The 20,450-nt window shown below is 38.4% G+C and overlaps 1 protein-coding gene across 4 annotated transcripts in view; it reads left to right on the forward strand.

Moving 5' to 3' along the window:
- Positions 1–19,373, forward strand: part of Slc39a12 (solute carrier family 39 member 12) — a 104,103-nt gene extending 84,730 nt beyond the window's left edge. For 2 of the 4 annotated variants that reach the window (XM_029469888.1, XM_021156383.2), the window contains one exon: positions 18,817–19,258. In XM_029469888.1, the coding sequence (XP_029325748.1) occupies positions 18,817–18,945 (129 nt within the window). In that variant the 3' untranslated portion in view covers positions 18,946–19,258. Of the gene's footprint in view, positions 1–18,816 lie in introns of all 4 variants that reach the window. The other 2 variants (XM_021156381.1, XM_029469894.1) reach the window with 2 other exon arrangements.
- Positions 19,374–20,450: the final 1,077 nt, after the last annotated feature.

Here is a 20,450-nt window from a genome sequence, read left to right on the forward strand (position 1 = left end):
ATTGGACTGGAGCAGAAGCTGTGTTCCACTCACCAGCAATCCCAAAATCCTGCGGCGGGGGACGTGGGTAGCTGGCGGGTGTCAGTTTTCTGAATCTTGTCCCATATATTTTTGGATGTTCCTTAACAATGGCTCATCCTTTTCAAGACTATCAATACTTTTAATGCATGTCTTATGTGATAATGGAAGAAGAAAAGCCAGAGTGAAGGGCATTATTTAGAGGAATTTACTAGCTACCTGTACTCAGGAAAAGTGTCTCTCAGCAGTAACATCACAGGGTCTCGAATGACCAGTTAGGAGGTCTCTTCCTGAGGAAGACAGTTTCTCCTGCTCTAAGGAAATCTTATAAGGCCACAATCCCACCCCAGGATTCAGATAAAACGTTTTATGGGCTGATATATGCTTATAATCTCATAACTGGTAAATCAAAGGCAAACATCAACTTTAATCTCTATAATGATGAAACTAGGAGGAAGGGCTTATGGTAGCTAGTGTTGATGGGGTCAGATGCATGGAGTCTGTATAATGGGCTTAATGTCTCATAAGAGGAGTGTGAAGTGGGTGGTCTCTGTGAACATACAAGGGAAGATAGAAATTCATAAATCAGAACTGGACATAGAAGTCCACAGATTCTACAGGTGACCTGGTTTTAGTTTGTTGTTTTTGAGAATTTTATATGCTATACTATTTTTAACTCATTTCTATACCTTGTGTTTTCCCCTCCTGCTTCCACAAATCACAACTATCTCTCGAATTATTGACCTTTTCTTCTTAAGTTATTATTTTTACATACATATACATTCACACATACCACACATATATACATATATACGTGTACACATACACACATGTGTATATACTAATACACACATACATATTCTGCTTAGTCCATTTAGTGCTACTCATATGTATGTGTCTAGGGCTGACCTCTCGGGATTAGATAACTTAAAAGATGCTCACACCTAGAGAGGACTGGTTCTCCCTATCCCAGCAGTCACTAATTGCTGATAGCTCATCATCTAGGCGTGGGGCCTTATAAGATTTCCTTTGTACATGTTAGTATACCAACTGGTGTCATTTTGCGGGGCTTTTTTACGGACCAGATTGTTGAGGTTTAAAAGGGTGATATTTTCTGTCATATGTAGAAGATGCTATCTTGTAGCAATTATCCTGGTTCTCTGGCTCTTGAAGTCTTTGTGCTTCGCTTCTAGGATGTTCCCTGAGTCTTAGGAGTAGGAGATGTAGTGTAGATGTATTGGTTGGGGTTGGGCAGATCCCAATGACCTGTTCTCTGTGTTTTGACCAGTTGTGGATGTCTTTCATACTCTGTGTCTGCTGGGAAATAAAGCAAAAATGAGAGTTAGAGATATACCTCCCAGTGAGCATAAGGAGAAATTTTGATAATGCTCACTTTATCTACTATTCTCTTCTGACCTATGAGTTTCATATCTTGGAAAAAATAAGTCATTTTCATAAATCTTCTGTATTGTCTTTTAAGAATTATGTAATATTGAATCTCAAATATTTAGGTCTTTGGTCAATTTTGAGATTTCTTTCTTTCTTTCTTTCTTTCTTTCTTTCTTTCTTTCTTTCTTTCTACATACAGTGTCAGATTAAGTTCTAACTCAAAGTTTATTTAACATTCTAGGAGTTAAAAAGTTATAGATGCTACATAAGAAGTTATTATTTTAAAAAAGGATGTATACTGTAAGGAATTATTTTTAGATAATATAATGTTATAGTAAATACAAATATACAAATAAACACATTTATAAACCTAGAAGATTCCATACCAATCACATAAAGCTGTTATGTTCTTCAAACTGGCTAGAAACAGAAATCAGAATTTTGGTTATCTAATATATATTTTAGTTTTCTTTGATTTTAAATTACACAGATAGAGAAAGATGCACTAATATGAACAATTTTCCTAATTTACCAATTCTTGATAAGGTATGGCTTACAGATGATTTTTTATGTGAATTATCTTGGAGATAATGCATAAACAAAGGATTATACATATTGTTATATTTTGTAAAAACTATGTAAAATTTGGCTGCCACTAAGGCTCATATTTATTTATCTGCTTGTATAATGGAGGACTCTAGGTGTCTTGGTAATCATTTATCAAAATAATATGGTGTCAGTAGCTATACTTTGAAACTCAAGATGAAAGTTAGCTGAATGTCATATGAGTATTGTTCCAAATTGAGTGAGTGGATGATCGAAAATAACTTTTCTTCATGTTGTTTTTGCCATGTGTTGGAATACAGAATTATGTTTTAGTGAAGTTTTACAGGAGTGATTATCACTTTTTTTTAAAAGAAAAATCCACTTACTGGTATAAGTATAATGTTATGTAAAATACTTGAACCAAATCTTCTTTTGCTGAACATTAATAGATGATGTAACAATGGTACAATCTAGCTTTTCACTTATATACCTGTCACAGTAACTCAGAATAGGCTATGGGTTTTTCTTCTTTTTTCTACTTCAAAAATACATGGAACAGAATGGATGGTTTTTTTGTTTGCTTGCTTGTTTGTTTTTCTTTATATTTTTTTAATTAGGTATTTTCTTCATTTACATTTCAAATGCAATCCCAAAAGTCTCCCAGACCCTCCCCACCACTCCCCTACCCACTCACTCCCACTTCTTGGCCCTGGCGTTCCCCCGTACTGAGGCATATAAAGTTCAGAATGGATATTTTTATAGGACAGAAGACACACAGCAAACAACTGCAGTGCAGCTCATTCTGCTTCCCAGTAGCCTGGAAGTGACAGAAATAGACATTTGTTCATTTGTACAGGACAGTTGAACACCGTGGAGTCACCTGAGTCAGCCAGCTCTGAGTGTTTGTGCTTACACAGCTAAGAAGGACGATTTCTTTCCTGATCCTACAGCCTTTAACAACTCTTTTTCCTTACAAATTATAATAGGATGTTTTTGATAGATTTTTACCAAGTGGAAAACCAACCACAAAGCTGATAATCTTTGTCAAAAACAACCCAGTTATAGTAAACAAGAAACAAGTTTTACTGCAGAAATATTTTTCATAGGAATTAGGAAAGAAAATAGTTGCTGTGTCCTCAAGTTAAGTGCACTGAAGTAAAGCTGAACAAAACCGAATTCCAATCTAGAGCTTTTTTTTTTTTTTTTTTCCAGAGCTGAGGACCGAACCCAGGTCCTTGCGCTTGCTAGGCAAGCACTCTGCCACTGAGCTAAATCCCCAACCCCCAATCTAGAGCTTTTTGAGTTAGCACATCAAATATTTGACATTCCTATAAATTGTCTCATGAAACCTATGCTGAGATGCAGAGATACAAGCAGTTCACAATCTACCTTACTATAGAGATGAAATATGAACAACTATTTAGACATTAGTGTCAACTAAATCTGGACTGGCTACGTGAATGCTTAGTTCTGTCTCCACATGTCCCTCAAAAAAAAGAAATCACTAAGTTTTTTTGAGAAAACAATATTTAAAATTTCACAATTTCAGTATTGCATTATCAATGTATAGTGGATTTGATGCTTATTAAATTTTCCCAATTAAAAAAAAAAGAACACACACACGCACAGCTCCACAGCACTATCATCTTTCCTTAGACAGGTACAGATCATGTAGACGTAAGGCTGTGTCCTTCATTTACATGGGCATAGGGAAGCAGCTTCCTTCCTCACACCACCCCAGTGGCAGTCTCATATAGATCATTCAAATGAGACTAGGGTAACTAGAAAATGGAATTTTTAGTTATAAATTTCCCAATTTTAGAATCACATCAAACTAATAATAGCATATAGATCAGTGGTTCTCAACTCTCTTAGTACTGTGACCCATTAATACAGCCTCTCATATTGTGAACTGCAGCCATTAAATTATTTTTGTTACTATTTCATAACTGTAATTTTGCTAGCTATGAATAGTAATGTAAATATTGATATGCAAGATATCTGATATTTGACCCCCAAAGGCGTCATGACCCACAGGTTGAACTCTGCTGATATAAAGTAGATTCACTTATCAGGAATCCCAGCCCTGTGGTGCTGAGGGAGGAGAACTGGCAGTTCAAAGACACACTTGGGTACACAATGAGAAGCTATCTCACAAAACCAAAAACAGGTTTTGAGAAGATGGCCCAGTTGATAAAGTATCTTCCTGGAAAGCATAAAGACCTGAGATTCAATCACCAGATTTAAAAAAAAAAAAAAAAGGCTAGACATGGTACACAGATGTCTAATCCCAGCATGGGGTAGGGTTTGAGAGGAGAATACAGACAGGCAAACCCTGAAAGTCATTGGCCATCAAGCCTGGCAGAGTCAATGAGCTTCAGATTCCTAGAAGATTCTGTCTTAGAAGATAAAGATGTCAGGTGTTTAGAGGATAACTCTTGCTCTAAAAACATGAGGGTCTGAATTAGAATCCCTGGAATCCACATAAAAGCTGAATCCAGTGTCTTTATCACAGAGAGAAGTTAAAGTCTTTAGTTAAAATAGTACATTGGAACAGGGAAGGTGGGATTATTCAGTGGGTAAAGTGCCTGCCTTCGAGCCTGAAAACCTGAGTTCACACCTCAGGACCCACATGAAGAGAACGAACTCCTGTAAGTTGTGCTCTGATCTCCACATGGAGGTATGCAGTGGCCCTGCGCGCGCACGCGCGCGCGCGCGCGCGCACGCGCGCGCGCGCACACACACACACACACATACACAGAGCAACATATGTTAATGTATTTCTCTTGTTAATTCTAATAGTTTGCCTCATATATCCCAGTGTTGTGTGGGCCAGAAATGGGGTCCCGCATCTGCTTGGGCAAGATGGGACGCAGGAAGTTTTTACTGTGAACACCCCCACAACACCACTGGGCAGGCATTGGGCTGTGAGAAGCTGAAGGACCCCGCTCCGGAGGTGGGGAAGGTGCAGTCTGAGGTCCCCATGGACCTGCCAGAGTCGGGCTCAGACTCTCAGGCACCACAGACACTGCTGGGTGCCGTGGAAGAGCTGGTTCTGAGGTCCCTGTGCCACATGGGGTCACGGATGTCAGGTTCTCAGTCTTGGACACTGCAGATGCCGCTGGATGTCACAGAAGAACTGAGAACAGATCAGGGGCCCACAGGTGGACTCTGTCCAGGGGCCGAGGGGAAAATAGTAGGAGAGAACTCTGACTAGGTCCCATGGGGATGAGAGTCATGGGCTTGTTTGGGCTGCTTGGCTTCAGTTGGCTGGTGGCCATGGCTGGGAGTGCAGGGAGGCCTCCCGGTGGGAGGTTAGCTTGTTAGGGTAAGACCTGCTCCATTGTTCCAGCATGGCGGTCCTGATGAGAAGAGTCAGTCCATAAATAAAAGGCGTTTATTGTAGAAAGGCAGAGAGGTAGAAGAGTAGAGAAGTTGAATCTGGCCATGGCCATATAGAGAGAGGGAGGGAAGGGAGAGGGAGCAGGAGGGTAAGGGATGAGAGTAAAAGAGTAAGAACAACTGGGTAAGAGAGTAAGAGAGAGAGAGAGGAGAGGGCAAACAGCCCCTTTTATAGTGGGCCCCGCCTACCTGGCTATTGCCAGGTAACTGTGGGGGTAGAGTTCAGAGAGAATACCAGGAGCTTGGGGCATTGCTTTTGTGACTGATGGCCACACATCTCTCTGCAGGGGGGTTGGGGGGGGGGGAGACTGTAGCTGCAACAGGAGCCAGTAGCCCAGGAGGCCTGGCTGAACACCTGCCATCCCTTAGGGTCACTGGGGTTCAAGGCCTGTGCTCGACTGGGTACCAGACTGTGCACCGCTCACACTGTCCCACAGTGTTGTGTTTTAGGTGTATTTCCTAACTAAAGATTTTATGTCTTCCGGGAGTACTATATATTATCATATGGAATGCTCTTTTTACTCCTGATAACTTTCCTAGTTTTGCAGTTTGCTCTGTCTAGAGTTAGTACAGATACTCTGACTCCTTTAGTAGTATTTGCCTGGTGAATCTTTCTCATACCCTCCCTTGTAACCCCGAAACACCTGCATATTAAAAGCATGCGTCTTGTAGGCTTGTATCATTGAGTCTTGCTTCTTGACCCACTCTGATAATGCTCTTCAATGGATGTCTTCAGACCACGGCTGTTGTGATGATTACAGACATATTTGTATTAGCATCTACCATATTTCTACCATGTTACTCTTATTTGTTCTGTACTCTTGTACTTATTTACTGCCTCTTTATGGTTCATAAAATAGCATTTTATATTGAGTCTACTTTTTCTTCTTTGCAGGATGTTTAGCATCCTTTTTATTTTTTTAATTCTTTGATGGCATTTTAAAAGTTTTTATGTGTGTGGGTGTTTTGTCTACATGTATGCCTATTCACTGTATGTCTGTCTGGTGCTCATGGAGGCTAGAAGAGACCTAAACCCAGGGGATCATCTGACTGCCAGTTGTGAGCTGCCATGTGGGTGCTGGGAATAAAACCAGGTTCTCTAGAAGAGTAACCAGTGCTCTTAACCTCTGAGCCGTTCCTCCAGCCCTGATGATCCTTTGTTAGTGTTTGTCTTCAAGTTGCAATATAAATTTACAACAATCTCAAGTCTCCTTTCTAAAAGCTCTCTGCTGTTGTGGTAATAATGCAATAATAAGAATAAAAGCTATTTGATTTCACTCACTCATTCTTTAATTATATACCGATGTGTACACTTACGTTGCTGACCCATACACTTTTCCCTTTATTAAGAAATTTTTATCTTTTATCATAAGGTAAGTTTCTTTGTGCTATTTGTTAGTAAAGAACAGAATACTTAAATATTTTCCTTGACTTTATTTTCTGCAAGACCATTTATGTCCTCTGTCTTTCTCTGTGTATGCAAGTGTTTGTGTGTGTGTGTGTGTGTGTGTGTGTGTGTACTGCTGTACTTGCCTGGGTATGCAGATCTGGAGGCCAGAGGTTGTTATTGAGTGTCTTTCTCTACGGTGCTCTCACTGAACCTAGGGTTCATGTTTTTTGATAGATTGGCTGTCTCACTCCCTAGCAGTGGATCAGAACCACCTGGCTTTCTTCTAAAATGTGGGGGCTGTGAATCTGACCTCAGTCTCTCATGCTGGTGCAGCAAGCCCTTTACTGTGAGCCATGTCACCAGACTGCGCCTTCAGTTTTAAATGATACTTTTATACAATATGTAGACTTCTGCTGGTATATGTATTTTTCTTTTACTAGTTGAGTATTCCACTCCAACTTCTTGCTTCCATAGTCTCTACAGACATGCCATATAGTTATTATTTTCATTTATTTAAAGGTAAGGCAGTTTATTCTGGTTTCTGGTAAGACTTAAGTTTTAAAATGCTTGATCAAGATACAGAATATCCAGGAAATTCAGAGATTACAAAGCAGTATATTTAGTCTCTTGACATCTATTTGGGAAAATTCTTGATAACAACTCTTTAATACATAGAATTCTTTCTCTTCTCCCCATGTTGTTGTTGTTTTGCTTTTTTTTTTTTTAAACAAAATCTCAATCATTCAGTTTCACTAAATGAAGACTCAGGAACCAGATACTGGGGTGAAAGCCTATTAGCTCAGAGAGGCAGAACAGAGCACCCAGATGACATTCTGTTTCAACTGATGTCCCAGAAGGAAAGAGCAGGGTCTCCTTCTTCTCTCTTAAAGACCCTCTTCAAACTGAATGCTCCTCCTTTCTACTTCCTGTACATCTCTCTCTATCCATTCTCCTGACTCTTTCTTCCACTCTCTGGTTTTTCTTCTATGTTCACTCCTTGTCAACTGGTTGCTTGCTCCGCCTCTTTGCCTACAGTTGGCTTTATTTAATCTTATTTACAATAAACAGAACACTCTTGGATTAAAGTGTGTGCTAGGGCCGAGCCACACCACAACTAGAAATAGTTTTTTTCCAGAATGTAATCTCAGGGTTCACAGTGTGATCAGATATACTGCAGTATTCTAATCATAATTCATTATATTTTTTGTAGTTTTCTCAAAATTCTCAGATATCCGGTATCTTCTTGGTCTCCCTGCTCTCTGCTCTTGTTGAAGTTTCTTGTGCGTTTGCCTCAAACACAGACCTTCTTTCTATGGCCATGCTTGATCTCTTATTGAGCTCACCAATCACATCCTTTTCTGTTACAGTATTTTATTTCCAGTATATATTTTGTGATTTCATCATTAAATTTCCGTCTCTCTACTTATCCACTGTTTCCCTTTCCCATTTACTTCTTTAACTTTTTAATTGAAATATTAAAATGTTTCTGGTCTTGTAATTCCAACATGCCTGCTATCTCCTTCAACTATCTCTTGATTTATTATGAGCTAACCCTGCTTTTGTTCAGAATTTGGCCTAATATATTGAATAAAAGGAATTGAGCTAAATTGGCCTTAGTAATGTAGAAGCAAAGTAAGAAGGAGTTCTATGTTCAGGTTAGTGTGTTGTTTTTGTTATTATTATTAATATTGTTAATTTTGTGGGCACATACCTCAATGTGCACATCAAGGTCAGAGGACAACTTTGGGGAGTCATTTTTTGCCTGCCACATGTGGGTCCTGGGGAATCTAACTCCAGTCACCAGATTGACAGCAAGTGTCCTTACCCTATTAGTAATTATGCCCACTCTTGTTTTGTTTCTGATATATTGTTTGAATTGTGGTCTTGTTACCTGAAAATCTTTGGTTCAGACTTCCTTTGAATTTATGGTCCTTTTGCTCCAGACTGTTCAGTGCTAGGATAACAGGTTTGTATCCCCATCCTTAGATAGGTTGTGAGGTTCCCCACATAGTCTTGTGAACCTACTCTGTGTTTGTGATGTTTCAGTTGTGCTTGTCTTGCCTCCTTCTTTGCCCACAGAGAGAGGAATGGCTAGGGGCAGCTAGAGTTGGTCAGGCCCCATCTGCCAGGTGTAGGTTACTAAGGATCTATTAAAACCAATCAAGTCAGGCTCTGCTTAATTACTCCCTGTAGACAGGCCTCATTAGAAAGAGCAGAAAACCTGGCTTATTTAACAGAAACAATTTTTTTACCCCTGCCAGAAGCAAGAGATTTTGTTCCCTGTTATTCACTCTGAGGCTGTCTGAACTCTGCTCTTCCCCTGATTCTGCTCTTCTTACACTCATGGCCAGGTGTCTGATAACATCGGTGAAAGGGAAACCCAGGGAAGCATCCATGTCTTGGCAATTGTGGATAGTGCTGTAACAATCGTGAGTGTGCACCCATCTTGGTGCCATGCTGGCTGAGATTCCCTTTGAGTTGTGTACTGGAGTGGTGTAATTGCATCATAGCAATTCTCATTTAGGAATACAACAGATACAAAACCAGGGGTCAGCACAATAACTGAGAGGGTAAAAACACTTGCTGTCACCACTGATTTTTACAGGAGCAGAGTTAGGTTGCATTCCCACAGTAGTATGTAACAGTTCCTTTCCATGTACCCTTACCAGAATTATTACAGGGTTTTTCTTTTCTTGCATGTATATTAGTGTACAGTGATTCATGTGTATATGTATATAGATATGCATGCATGTGGAGACATGAAATTGATGTTTGATGACTTCCCCCATATTCTAGTTTCCATAGGTAGAGTTTCTATCTGAACCCAGAGTGTACCAATTGTAGATGGTCCAACTGATTGTTTTGCTGTGGGAATCCCCTGTCTTTGCTTCTTCAGTGTTGAGATTATAGGTGGCAGATATGGCTATCCCAGGTTTATGGAGGTTCAGGGATCTGAACTGATCCTTACACTTGCATGACAAATGTTTTCCACTGAGTCATTTCCCAACCCCTGACTGTTTTCCTTCAAGTTAGTCATTCTAATTAACATGAAATAGACTCAGTCTCCAAAATCACTCAATAAATTCATGTGCTATAGTTCCAATTTGTATTTATATGATAGCTAAGGTTGTCAAATATCTGTTTTACATAACATTTCATATACATATGTATATATATATATACACACATATATATACATATATGTGTGTGTGCATATACACATTTCACATATACATACATACATACTCTCTGCTTGGTTCATTTATATATTTATGTATTCAATAATTTGGATCTTTTGTGTTTAATTTTGAGTTCTCTTTGTGTGTGTTTGTGTATATGCTTGTGTGTGTATGTGTGTGAGAGATGTGTGCACATTTGCATATTTGTGCCTGTGAATTTATGTGCACATAACTGGAGTCTAGAGGAGGACACTGCATGTCCTGCTCTATCACTCTGTACCTTATTTCCTGGAGACAGAATCTTTCACTGAACCTAGAGCTGGGCTGGCAGGCCCACATAGCATTAAGTTTGTATGTGTGCAACCATGCTTGCCTTGGTTTTAATATAAGTGCTGGAAACTCAAATCCAGATGTTCATGCTTATTCAGCAAGTCTGACACCCACTGAGTTCTTTGTAGATTTGGTGACTAATCCCCTATCAGCATTTATGGTTGGCAAAGATTTCTTCCCATTCTGTTGGCTCTTTCTCCACAGCTAGCTTTTCTGCTGTACAGAAGCTTGTAATTTCACACAGCTCCACTTGCCCATTGTTGCCTTACCTCCCGAGTTATTGGAGCCCTTTCAACACGTCTTTATTGACACTTGTATTCTGACATATTTTCTCTTCACAATTACATCCAGGTCTTTAATCCATTTTGAATAGGTTCTTTTTACACAGTGGTAGATAAGAACCTAGTTTCATTCTTCCCCAGGCAGATGAAAATTTTCAGGCACCATTTGTTGAAGAAGTCATCTTTGTTCCAATGTGTGGTTTTGGAATCTTTGTTGAAAATTATGTGAGTTTATTTCTGGCACCTCCATTTTCTTTCATTTTTCATATTTTGTCCCAGTACCATGCTTTTCTGTTACTATAGGTCTGTGGTATAATTTGTAATTAAGTATTGTATAACCTTCACACCGCTCCTTCTGCTTCACACTGACCATGAGTGCCCTGTGCATTCATGTGAAGTTTAGGTTTTCTGCAAGTTCTATAAAAAAGTTATTGGAAATTTTACAGAGATTGGATTTAATTGGCAGACCAGTTTTCATAATATTGTCTATATTCATTCTGATAATCCTTGGAGGTGTTCACTTAGGAGCATTCTAGTATATTGTGATGTCCTTTATCTCCTTACTTGGACTTATTTAAGGTTTAGATTTAAAGTTATGGTCAATAGGAATCTCCCTCTAATCTCTATCTCATGAGTTTATTATTGATCTTTAGGAAAAGCTACTAATTTTTGTATGCAGATTTTGTAGCTTGTTACTTTACTGTGTTTATCAGGCCTAAGAGTTTTCTCATGGGGACTATAGTATCTTTCGCTGTACTGATACCATGCAGTTTTGTGTGTGTGTGTGTGTGTGTGTGTGTGTGTGTTTAATCACAATTGCTCTGTAGTACAGCTTGAGATCAGGCACGTTGATTGTACCAGAGGTTCTCTGATTGTTGAGAATAGTTTTTGCTATCCTAGGTTTTGTGTTATTTCAGATGAATTTGCAAATTACACTTTCTACTCTGTGAAGAATTGAGTTGGAATTTTGATGGGTGTTGCATTGATTCTGTACATTGCTTTCAGCAAGATAGCCATTTTTAGTATATTAATCCTGTCAATCCACGAGCATGGGATATCTTTCAATCTTCTGAGATCTTCTTCGATTTCTTTCTTCAGAATTGAAGTTCTTATCTTACAGATCTTTCACTTCCTTAGTGAGAGTCACACCAAGGTATTTTATATTATTTATGAGTATTGTGAATGGTGTTGTTTCTGTAATTTCCTCTCTCTCTCTCTCTCTCTCTCTCTCTCTCTCTCTCTCTCTCTCTCTCTCTCTCTTTGGTTTTTTGAGACAGGGTTTCTCTGTATAGCCCTGGCTGTCCTGGAACTCACTTTGTAGACTAGGCTGGCCTCGAACTCAGAAATCTGCCTGCCTTTGCCTCCTGAGTGCTGGGATTAAAGGCATGTGCCAAAACACCCGGCTTTGTTTCCCTAATGTCTTGCTCAGCCTGTTTATCATTTGTGTCGAGAAAGGCCACTGACTTCTTTGAGTTAATTTTATATCCAGATACTGCACTGAAGCTGTTTATCAGGTTTTGGATTTCTCTGGTAGAATTTTTAGGATAACTTATATATACTATCATATCATCTGCAAATAGTGATATTTTGACTTCTTCCTTTATAATTTGTATCCTCTTGATCTCCTTTTGTTGTCTAATTGCTCTGGCTAAGATTTCAAGTACTATATTGAATAGGTAGGGAGAAAGTGGGTAGCCTTGCCTAGTCCCTGATTTTATTTGGATTGCTTAAAGTTTCTCTCCATTTAGTTTGATGTTGGCTCCTGGTTTGCTGTATATTGTGTTTATTATGTTTAGGTATGGGCCTTGAATTCCTGATCTTTCAAAGACTTACTATGAATAGGTGTTGGATTTTGTCAAATGCTTTCTCAGCATCTAATGAGATGATCATATGGTTTTGTCTTTGAGTTTGTTTATATAGTGGATTACGTTGATGAATTTCTGTATAGTAAACATCTGCATCTTTGGGATGAAGCCAACTTGATCATGATGGATGATCCTTTTGATGTTTTCTTGGATTCGGTTTGCAAGAATTTTATTGAGTATTTTTTGCATCGATATTCATAAGGGAAATTGGTCAGAAGTTCTTTTTTTTTATTAGGTCATTGTGTGGTTTGGGTATAGGAGTAACTGGGGCTTCATAGAATGAATTGGGTAGAGTATCTTCTGTTTCTATTTTGTGGATTAGTTTGAGGAGAATAGGAATTAGATCTTCTTTGAAGGTCTGATAGAACTCTGCACTAAACCCATCTGGTCTTGTGCTTTTTTGTTGTTGTTGTTGTTGGGAGACTATTAGTGACCACTTCTAATTCTTTAGAAGAAATGGGACTGTTTATATCCTTAATCTGATCCTGATTTAACTTTGGTACCTGGTATCTATCTAGAAAATTGTCCATTTCATGCAGATTTTTCAGATTTGTTGAGTATAGCCTTTGTAGTAGGACCTGATGATGTTTTGGATTTCTGCAGGTTCTGTTTTTATGACTCCCTTTTCATTTCTGATTTTGTTAAATAAGATACTTTCACTGTGCCCTCTTGTTAGTCTGGCTAAGGGTTTATCTATCGTGTTGATTTTCTCAAAGAACCAGCTCCTGGTTTGGTTGATTCTTTGTATAGTTCTTTTTGTTCACACTTGGTTGATTTCAACCCTAAGTTTGATTATTTCCTGATGTCTACTCCTCTTGAGTGAATTTGCTTTTATTTTATTCTAGAGCTTTTTTGTTGTTGTTGTTCTGTCAAGCTGCTAGTGTATGCTCTCTCTAGTTTCTTTTTGGAGGAACTCAGAGCTATGAGTTTTCCTCTTAGGAATGCTTTCATTTAATCCCATAAGTTTGGATATGTTGTGGTTTCATTTTCATTAAACTTTAAAAAGTCTTTAATCTCTTTCTGTATTTCTTCCTTGACCAAGGTATCATTGAGTAGAGTGTTGTTCAGCTTCCACGTGAATGTTGACTTTCTATTATTTATGTTGTTATGGAAGATCAGCCTTAGTCTGTGGTAATCTGATAGTATACATGGGATAATTTCCATATTTTTGTATCTGATTAGCCTGTTTTGTGACCAAGTATATGGTCAATTTTGGAGAGGGTACCATGAGGTGCTGAGAAGAAGGTATATCCTTTTGTTTTATGATAAATTGTTCTGCAGATATCTGTTAAATCCATTTGTTTCATAACTTCTGATAGTTTCAATGTGTCTCTGTTTAGTTTCTGTTTCCAGGATCTGTCCATTGATGAAAGTGGGGTGTTGGACTCTCCCACTATTATTCTATGAGATGCAATGTGTGCTTTGAGATTTACTAAAGTTTCTTTAATGAATTTGGCTGCCTTTGTATTTGGAGCATAGATATTCAGAATTGAGAGTTCATCTTGGAAGATTTTAGCTTTGATGAGTTTGAAGTGCCCCTTCCTTGTCTTTTTTGATAACTTTGGTTGGAAATCAATTTTGATCAATATTAGAATGGCTACTCATACCAGTTTCTTCAGACTATTTGCTTGGAAAATTGTTTTCCAGCCTTTCACTCTGAGGTAGTGTCTCTCTTTGTCCCCGAGGTGGGTTTCCTATATACAGCAAAATATTGGGTCCTGTTTATGTGGCCAGTCTATTACTCCATGTCTTTTTATTGGGGAATTGAGTCCATTGATATTAAGAGACACTAAGGAAAAGTAATTTTTGCTTCCTGTTATTTTTGTTGTTAGAGTTGGGATTCTGTTCNTGTGGCTATCTTCTTTTAGGTTTGTTGAAGGATTACTTTCTTGGTTTATTTTGTTGTTGTTGTTTGTTTGTTTTTTGTTTGGTTGGTTTGGTTTTTTGAGACATGGTTTCTCTGTATAGCCTTGGCTGTCCTGGAACTCACTTTGTAGACCAGGTTGACCTTGAACTCAGAAATCCACCTGCCTCTGCTTCCCAAGTGCTAGGATTAAAGGCGTGCGCCCCCACTGCCCAGTTTTCTTGCTTTTTCTAGGGTGTCATTTCCCTCTTTGTGTTAGTGTTTTCCCTTTATTATCCTTTGAAGGGCTGGATTCGTGTAAGATATTGTGTGAATTTGGTTTTGTCATGGGATACTTTGCTTTCTCCATCTATGGTAATTGAGAGTTTTGCTTGATATAGTAGCTTGGGCTGGTATTTGTGTTCTCTTAAGGTCTGTATGACATCTTCTGACTTTCATAGTCTCTGTAGAGAAGTCTGGTTTAATTCTTATAGGTCTGCCTTTATATGTTACTTGACATTTTTCCCTTACTGCTTTTAATATTCTTGCTTTGTTTAGTGCATTTTTTGTTCTGGTTATTATGTGTCGGGAGGAATTTCTTTTCTGGTCCAGTCTATTTGGAGTCCTATAGGCTTCTTTTATGTTCATGGGCATCTCTTTCTTTAAGTTAGGGAAGTCTTCTATAATTTTGTTGAAGATATTCACTGACCCTTTAAGTTGAAAATCTTCATTCGCATCTATACCTATTATCCTTAGGTTTGGTCTTCTCATTGTGTCGTGGATTTCCTAGATGTTTTGAGTTAGGATTCTTTTGTATTTTGCATTTTCTTTGATTGTTGTGTCCATATTTTCAGTGGAGTTTTCTGTACCCAAGATTCTCTCCTCCATCTCTTGTATTCTGTTGCTGATGTTCACATCTATGGTTTCTGATTTCTTTCTTAGGATTTCTATCTCCAGAGTTGTCTCCCTTTGGGTTTTCTTTATTGTATCTACTTCCATTTTTAGATCTTGTATGGTTTTGTTCAATTCCATCACCTGTTTGGTTGTGTTTTCCTGTAATTCTTTAAAGAATTTTTGTGTTTCCTGTTTAAGGTCTTCTACCTGTTTATCAGTGTTCTCCTGTATTTCTTTAAGTGAGTTACTAATGCCCTTCTTAAACTCCTCTACCAACATCATGAGATATGATTTTAAATCCAAATCTTGCTTTTCAGGCTTGTTGGGTTATCCAGGACTCATTGTGGTGGCATCTTGGGTTCTGATGATGCCCAATGTTCTTGGTTTCTCTTAGTAAGATTCTTAAGTTTTCCTTTTTACATCTGATAATCTCTGGTGTTAGATGTTCTAGCTGTCTCTGGCTGGAGCTTGTTCCTCCTGTGATTCTGTTAGTCTCTGTCAGCACTCCTGGGAATCCAACTCTCTCCTGAGTTTTAATGGTCAGAGCACTCTCTGCAGGCAATCTCTCCTCTTGCAGGGAAGATCCACAGAGGTCTGGATCTCAGATCCACCTCTTGGCTGAAGGTGAAGGCACGAAGGGACCCTGTCCAAGAAGCTCTGTTGCTTCTGTGGCACACCTGCTCTCTCCTGTGCTAACTGGTCTTTGAGAGACCTGGGATTCAAGATGGCTCTCTCAGCTGAGTCCCAGAATTAAAGCCCTCTCTGGAGCCCTCTCAGTGATCCTAAGATCCTGGGTGTGCTAGGGCGCCTGTGGTGTGGAGAGTCCTTTGGGGACTGTGGGACTGTCCACCGAGTTTGCACCCAAGGTGGCGCGGGGCTGGTGCAGACCAGAAGGAACGCCAGTCGCTGGTCAGGCAGGTTTCCTGTTTCCATGCTGGCCCAAGCTCCTTTGGGTTGTTTTGGAACAGATGTTGCATTCCACTCACCAGTGATCCCAAGATTCTGGGTGTGCTATGGCGTCTGAGGCATGAAGAGTCCTCTGGGCATCTTGGGACCATCTGCTGAGTTTGTGCCCAAGGTGGCTTGGGGCTGGTGCCAACCAGTCATCCCTTATTTTGTATTATATATCAAAGCATGATCAAAATGGTCAATACTACAATTTTATTACCCTGTACTGGAAGGAGACTTTTATTAACGAAAGCCTGGGGTGACAAGTGTAAGTTTCAATTCTTGTTAAGAATTTTCAAAACAGGGAGAAATTTATGCCCCTGAGATTAAATTCCCATTATTACTTTGAAAAGTTGTTGACTGAAATGGGGTAGATTATGAGTGGATTCTGAGAACTGAGAAGTGATAATTACATATGTCCTGATCCTTGGCATTTTATATTTGTCCCTCTTAAAAAGATGCTCCAAAGTATTCCTGGAATTTTGATGTGTGTCCAAGAAACACTGTGACTCCTATATCTACCTTGCTGTAAGAGGCAAGTGTTATCTCAAAAGCAAATTCCCTGCATTGTGTTACCAAATCATTTTAGCAGTGGTCAGGGACATTCAGACAGGTCCCCTATATTAAAATTAAAACTTCCATATGGGGTTGCAAATTCCATAAAACCTTTTGAAATGTGAATTTTCATTGCTTATTCACTTTTGAAGCATAAGGCAGTCTGTCTCTGTAGATTTTAAATTTACATTATATGTCTTGGAAACATAGAATATTACTGCTATGCTGTCTTTATGGCAAAGATGCTGCCGTACTTGTGCTTTGTTCTGTATTTTTATCATTTTCTTTATATAGAATGAAAGTTTTCTATATAATGAACACCTTTTAACATTGTTATTTTTCCATTTTTTCTAATGACATAGGAAGGTATTTTAATAACAGGTAATGATGAATTTCAGTTAGGCTTTCTGCCCCTGAATGAGCTGGTTTGTCTCTGGTCCTGGATCTAGTATCACATCTGTATAGCTCTGAATGAGCTATTATCTTTCCAGAGACATTGCTTCCACATAACTGAAGCTATGAAATAAGCTTTTTATCTCTTGCAGAATTATGAGGAAACAGAGCTTAAGGGAGTCAGAGGAAACATAAGGAAGAATGTGTAAATGGGGTTATATGAAAAGCAAATAGAATGTACATCAGATTTTGTAGCTTAAGTGTTCTAAAAGTATATTTAATGTGAATGTTGTCACTATTTGTGCTGCATAAAATAGTTGTGGTGTTTTCTCAAGCATGGTGCCGTCTGCACAGAATAGAGCATCGATGATTTTCTCACTGGTGGAGGTTCTGTGGCTCTTACAAACAGGTGTGTTCCTCTCTCATTTGTTAGACACTAAGTAAAGCAGCAGGTCTGTATGCATAGGTTGGTAAGAACAGTACAATTGTTTACATTTTTGGTGACTTTTAGTTTTTGAGACAGAGTCTTATGTATCCTATGTTGGCCTCAAACTTTTCATATAGTTGAAGATGATTTCTGACTCTTCTTGCTCCATCTCCCAGGTACTGAGATGGCAGGAATGTGTCACTATAGCTGGAGCACACTATTAATTCAGCCACATTCAAGAAAATGATAATTATCTTGTTTGCAAACTATAAAGAAGAGAGGAAATCTTAACTCAGTACTTGGAAATAAGTTTATTCAAAATATGATCCATTAAGTGACCATGAGAGATAGGATTGCAATATAATTTTGTTGGATATCATTAAAATTAACCATCAAAAATTGCTTAAAATTGTTGACATTCAAATATATTGGGTAAGTTCAGTTCATATTGTTAATTCTTTAAATATAGCACCAAACCTAAGCTCCGAAGAATAAATACTGCCTACTACACACATAAACTTTAATATAACCTAGATATAAACATATTACTAAGACACTAGAAAAAGTCATTATCTATGTCTGATTGTCATCACAAGGGAGCATATGCCCATGACATCTAGTATAACCAAGGACACAGCTGACCACACAATAGGCTCTCAATGATACCAACATTAAGTTAGATCTCCAGGCCAAACTGACTTGAGTCTTTACACACTCCAAAGGAAAACAGTCCTGCCATGACATTCTCTATGGTCTTGTGAGGATGAGGCATTTGAACTAATACATAGTCCAACAACTTTGGGTTCTTCTCATAGAAGCCCAGATGAACCTTTCTTTCCAAATGGTGCTATGACATTTGGTAGACATGAAGTTATGTCCACTTGTTTGTTTGAGAATAAAATATAGTCCTAGGAAATGATTTCTTCATTGTTCTAAGTTTCATGGGGACCTTGGTTTTCTCTTAGACAGCAAATAAACATTAGTGTTTTGCAAAAGCTCATATATTTAGCCATTTCATAAGCCTAATGGAACAATTGGAAACTCTACTTTTCATGTCTTATCTATTTCACATTTAAGCATATTCTGGAAATAAAGGGAGAGCTGGCTTCTGTTGAAAGCTGCATTGCTTTCAGACATATGCCAATGAGAGTGTCCTTCCCACTACCAGCAAGTGGCTCCAGTTAGCTTACATTTCAAACTCATGTCAAGAATAGGTACTAAACATTGGGTAACTATTTGGGGAACATTGAAGGGTATTAAGTTCTGAATAACAGAATCGCTTGTGCTTTCCCACAAAGCTTTTCTCGGCAGTTGAATATATCTGGATCTTATTCTGGTTTCTTGTTCTTTTTTTAGCTTCCTGAAATGACTCATGTTCAGACACAACGACCCTGGATGACGTTTCTCCTGCAGAATGTCGGATTGGTCCTTGGCTGGTTTTCTCTTTTGCTCTTAGCTGTATATGAACAGAATATTAAAATATAAGTTAAGAATCTCTAATGGCTTCCAAAATGTAATTATCTGCTCATATCTCATATTTCCATGTTCTCTATGCCAATCACTAAATTTGGTATTTATATTCAAGGCAAAGAATTTGTCATTTATCTTAACTTATTAATTTTGTATTGTAAATTTTTAGAAATATATATAAGTGAGTCTGGCTTGGATTAAAATCTTTATTTTTGTTTCTGACACTGTGATTGGCCACAATAATGTTTAGTGTTAGAAAATTCTTAATTCTAGTCAGCTGCAAAAATATTATTTCCCTACAAAAGAATGTTTATTCCTTATATTTGAAGCAGACATTTTTGTTGTTGTTTTTTAAATTGTTAATAATATATTGTTTTCTATGTGATTAGTAAAGCATAAGAAAATATAATTGTAGAAATGTAATAAAGGCTAGTTTCAATTACCGTTCTGAACAAATCCTCTCTTACAAGCTAGTACAACATGGTAAGCTGGAAGAACCAAGCCTTGGTTCAGCAGTTTATGTAAATAATCCACTTGGGGAGGTCCAAAAGATCCAGCAGAATATCCCACCTGTCCTCCTGTCAAACTCAGCACATATCTGTGGTAGGCAAGAAGAATTGTAAACAAAAGGCAACGTTCCCAAAATCAATAAGGCAACAAAGAGTCAGGCAGAAAACCAACAACTCAGCTTTCACAGATTATAGAACAGGTGGTGTGTGTGTGTGTGTGTGTGTGTGTGTGTGTGTGTGTGTAATTTCACTGATGAATCATATATTTGCATTGTTTTTGAGGTTACTTTAAAGGGGATAGCAGTAGGTGAATTCATGAACAAGGAACATTACTGATAACACAGAAAATTATTAAGATAGAAAATGACCTACTCTTTAGTCATTTTGTCCCTTAGAATATGGGTGCCTACTATTTCTTAGTTTTTAATGGTGGACCTTGACAAGGGAAAAGGTTATTTTGTTCTCACTGTGACTCATGGCACACAGTTATGTATCTCCTACCTCTTACTCACCAACTGGTAGAAGTTCTTTGTCATGCCCCAACCCAAACATAGTCACTTAAAAACCACCTTGCTTTGATTTCAAAATAAAGTGGACTTGTCCAACTGTCTTAGGGGCATGCTCAGACTTTGGGCTATTGTGTACAAGAACTCAGTGTACCTCAGAAACAACTTCACTATAGAGAATACAAGTGGCTGACTCCATTCTCAGAACTTCTGACTCTGTGTGTCTGAGAGAGTACTGACACCTTGACTTAGAACTCCCAGGTATTGTTAAAGCTGCTAGCTGTGGCCAGACTCTGTACACCATTGGTGAAAAAAGTCAGACAGACCTGGCTCTGAGACAGAACAGGTCAAGAGCTGTGTGTTTTTGACTAAGTTGCTTAAAACTTCTGTGCTTGCATGATTTTCAAAGAGAGAGCTAGACCTGACAAATAGAGCCTCAGCTTTCTGTTTTGGGCGAGTAAAACAAATTGAACAAGCACTCCTTTATACAGGACATCCTGGGGTA

This window comes from Mus caroli, chromosome 2 (assembly GCF_900094665.2).
Source record: "Mus caroli chromosome 2, CAROLI_EIJ_v1.1, whole genome shotgun sequence".
Lineage (NCBI taxonomy): Eukaryota > Metazoa > Chordata > Mammalia > Rodentia > Muridae > Mus > Mus caroli.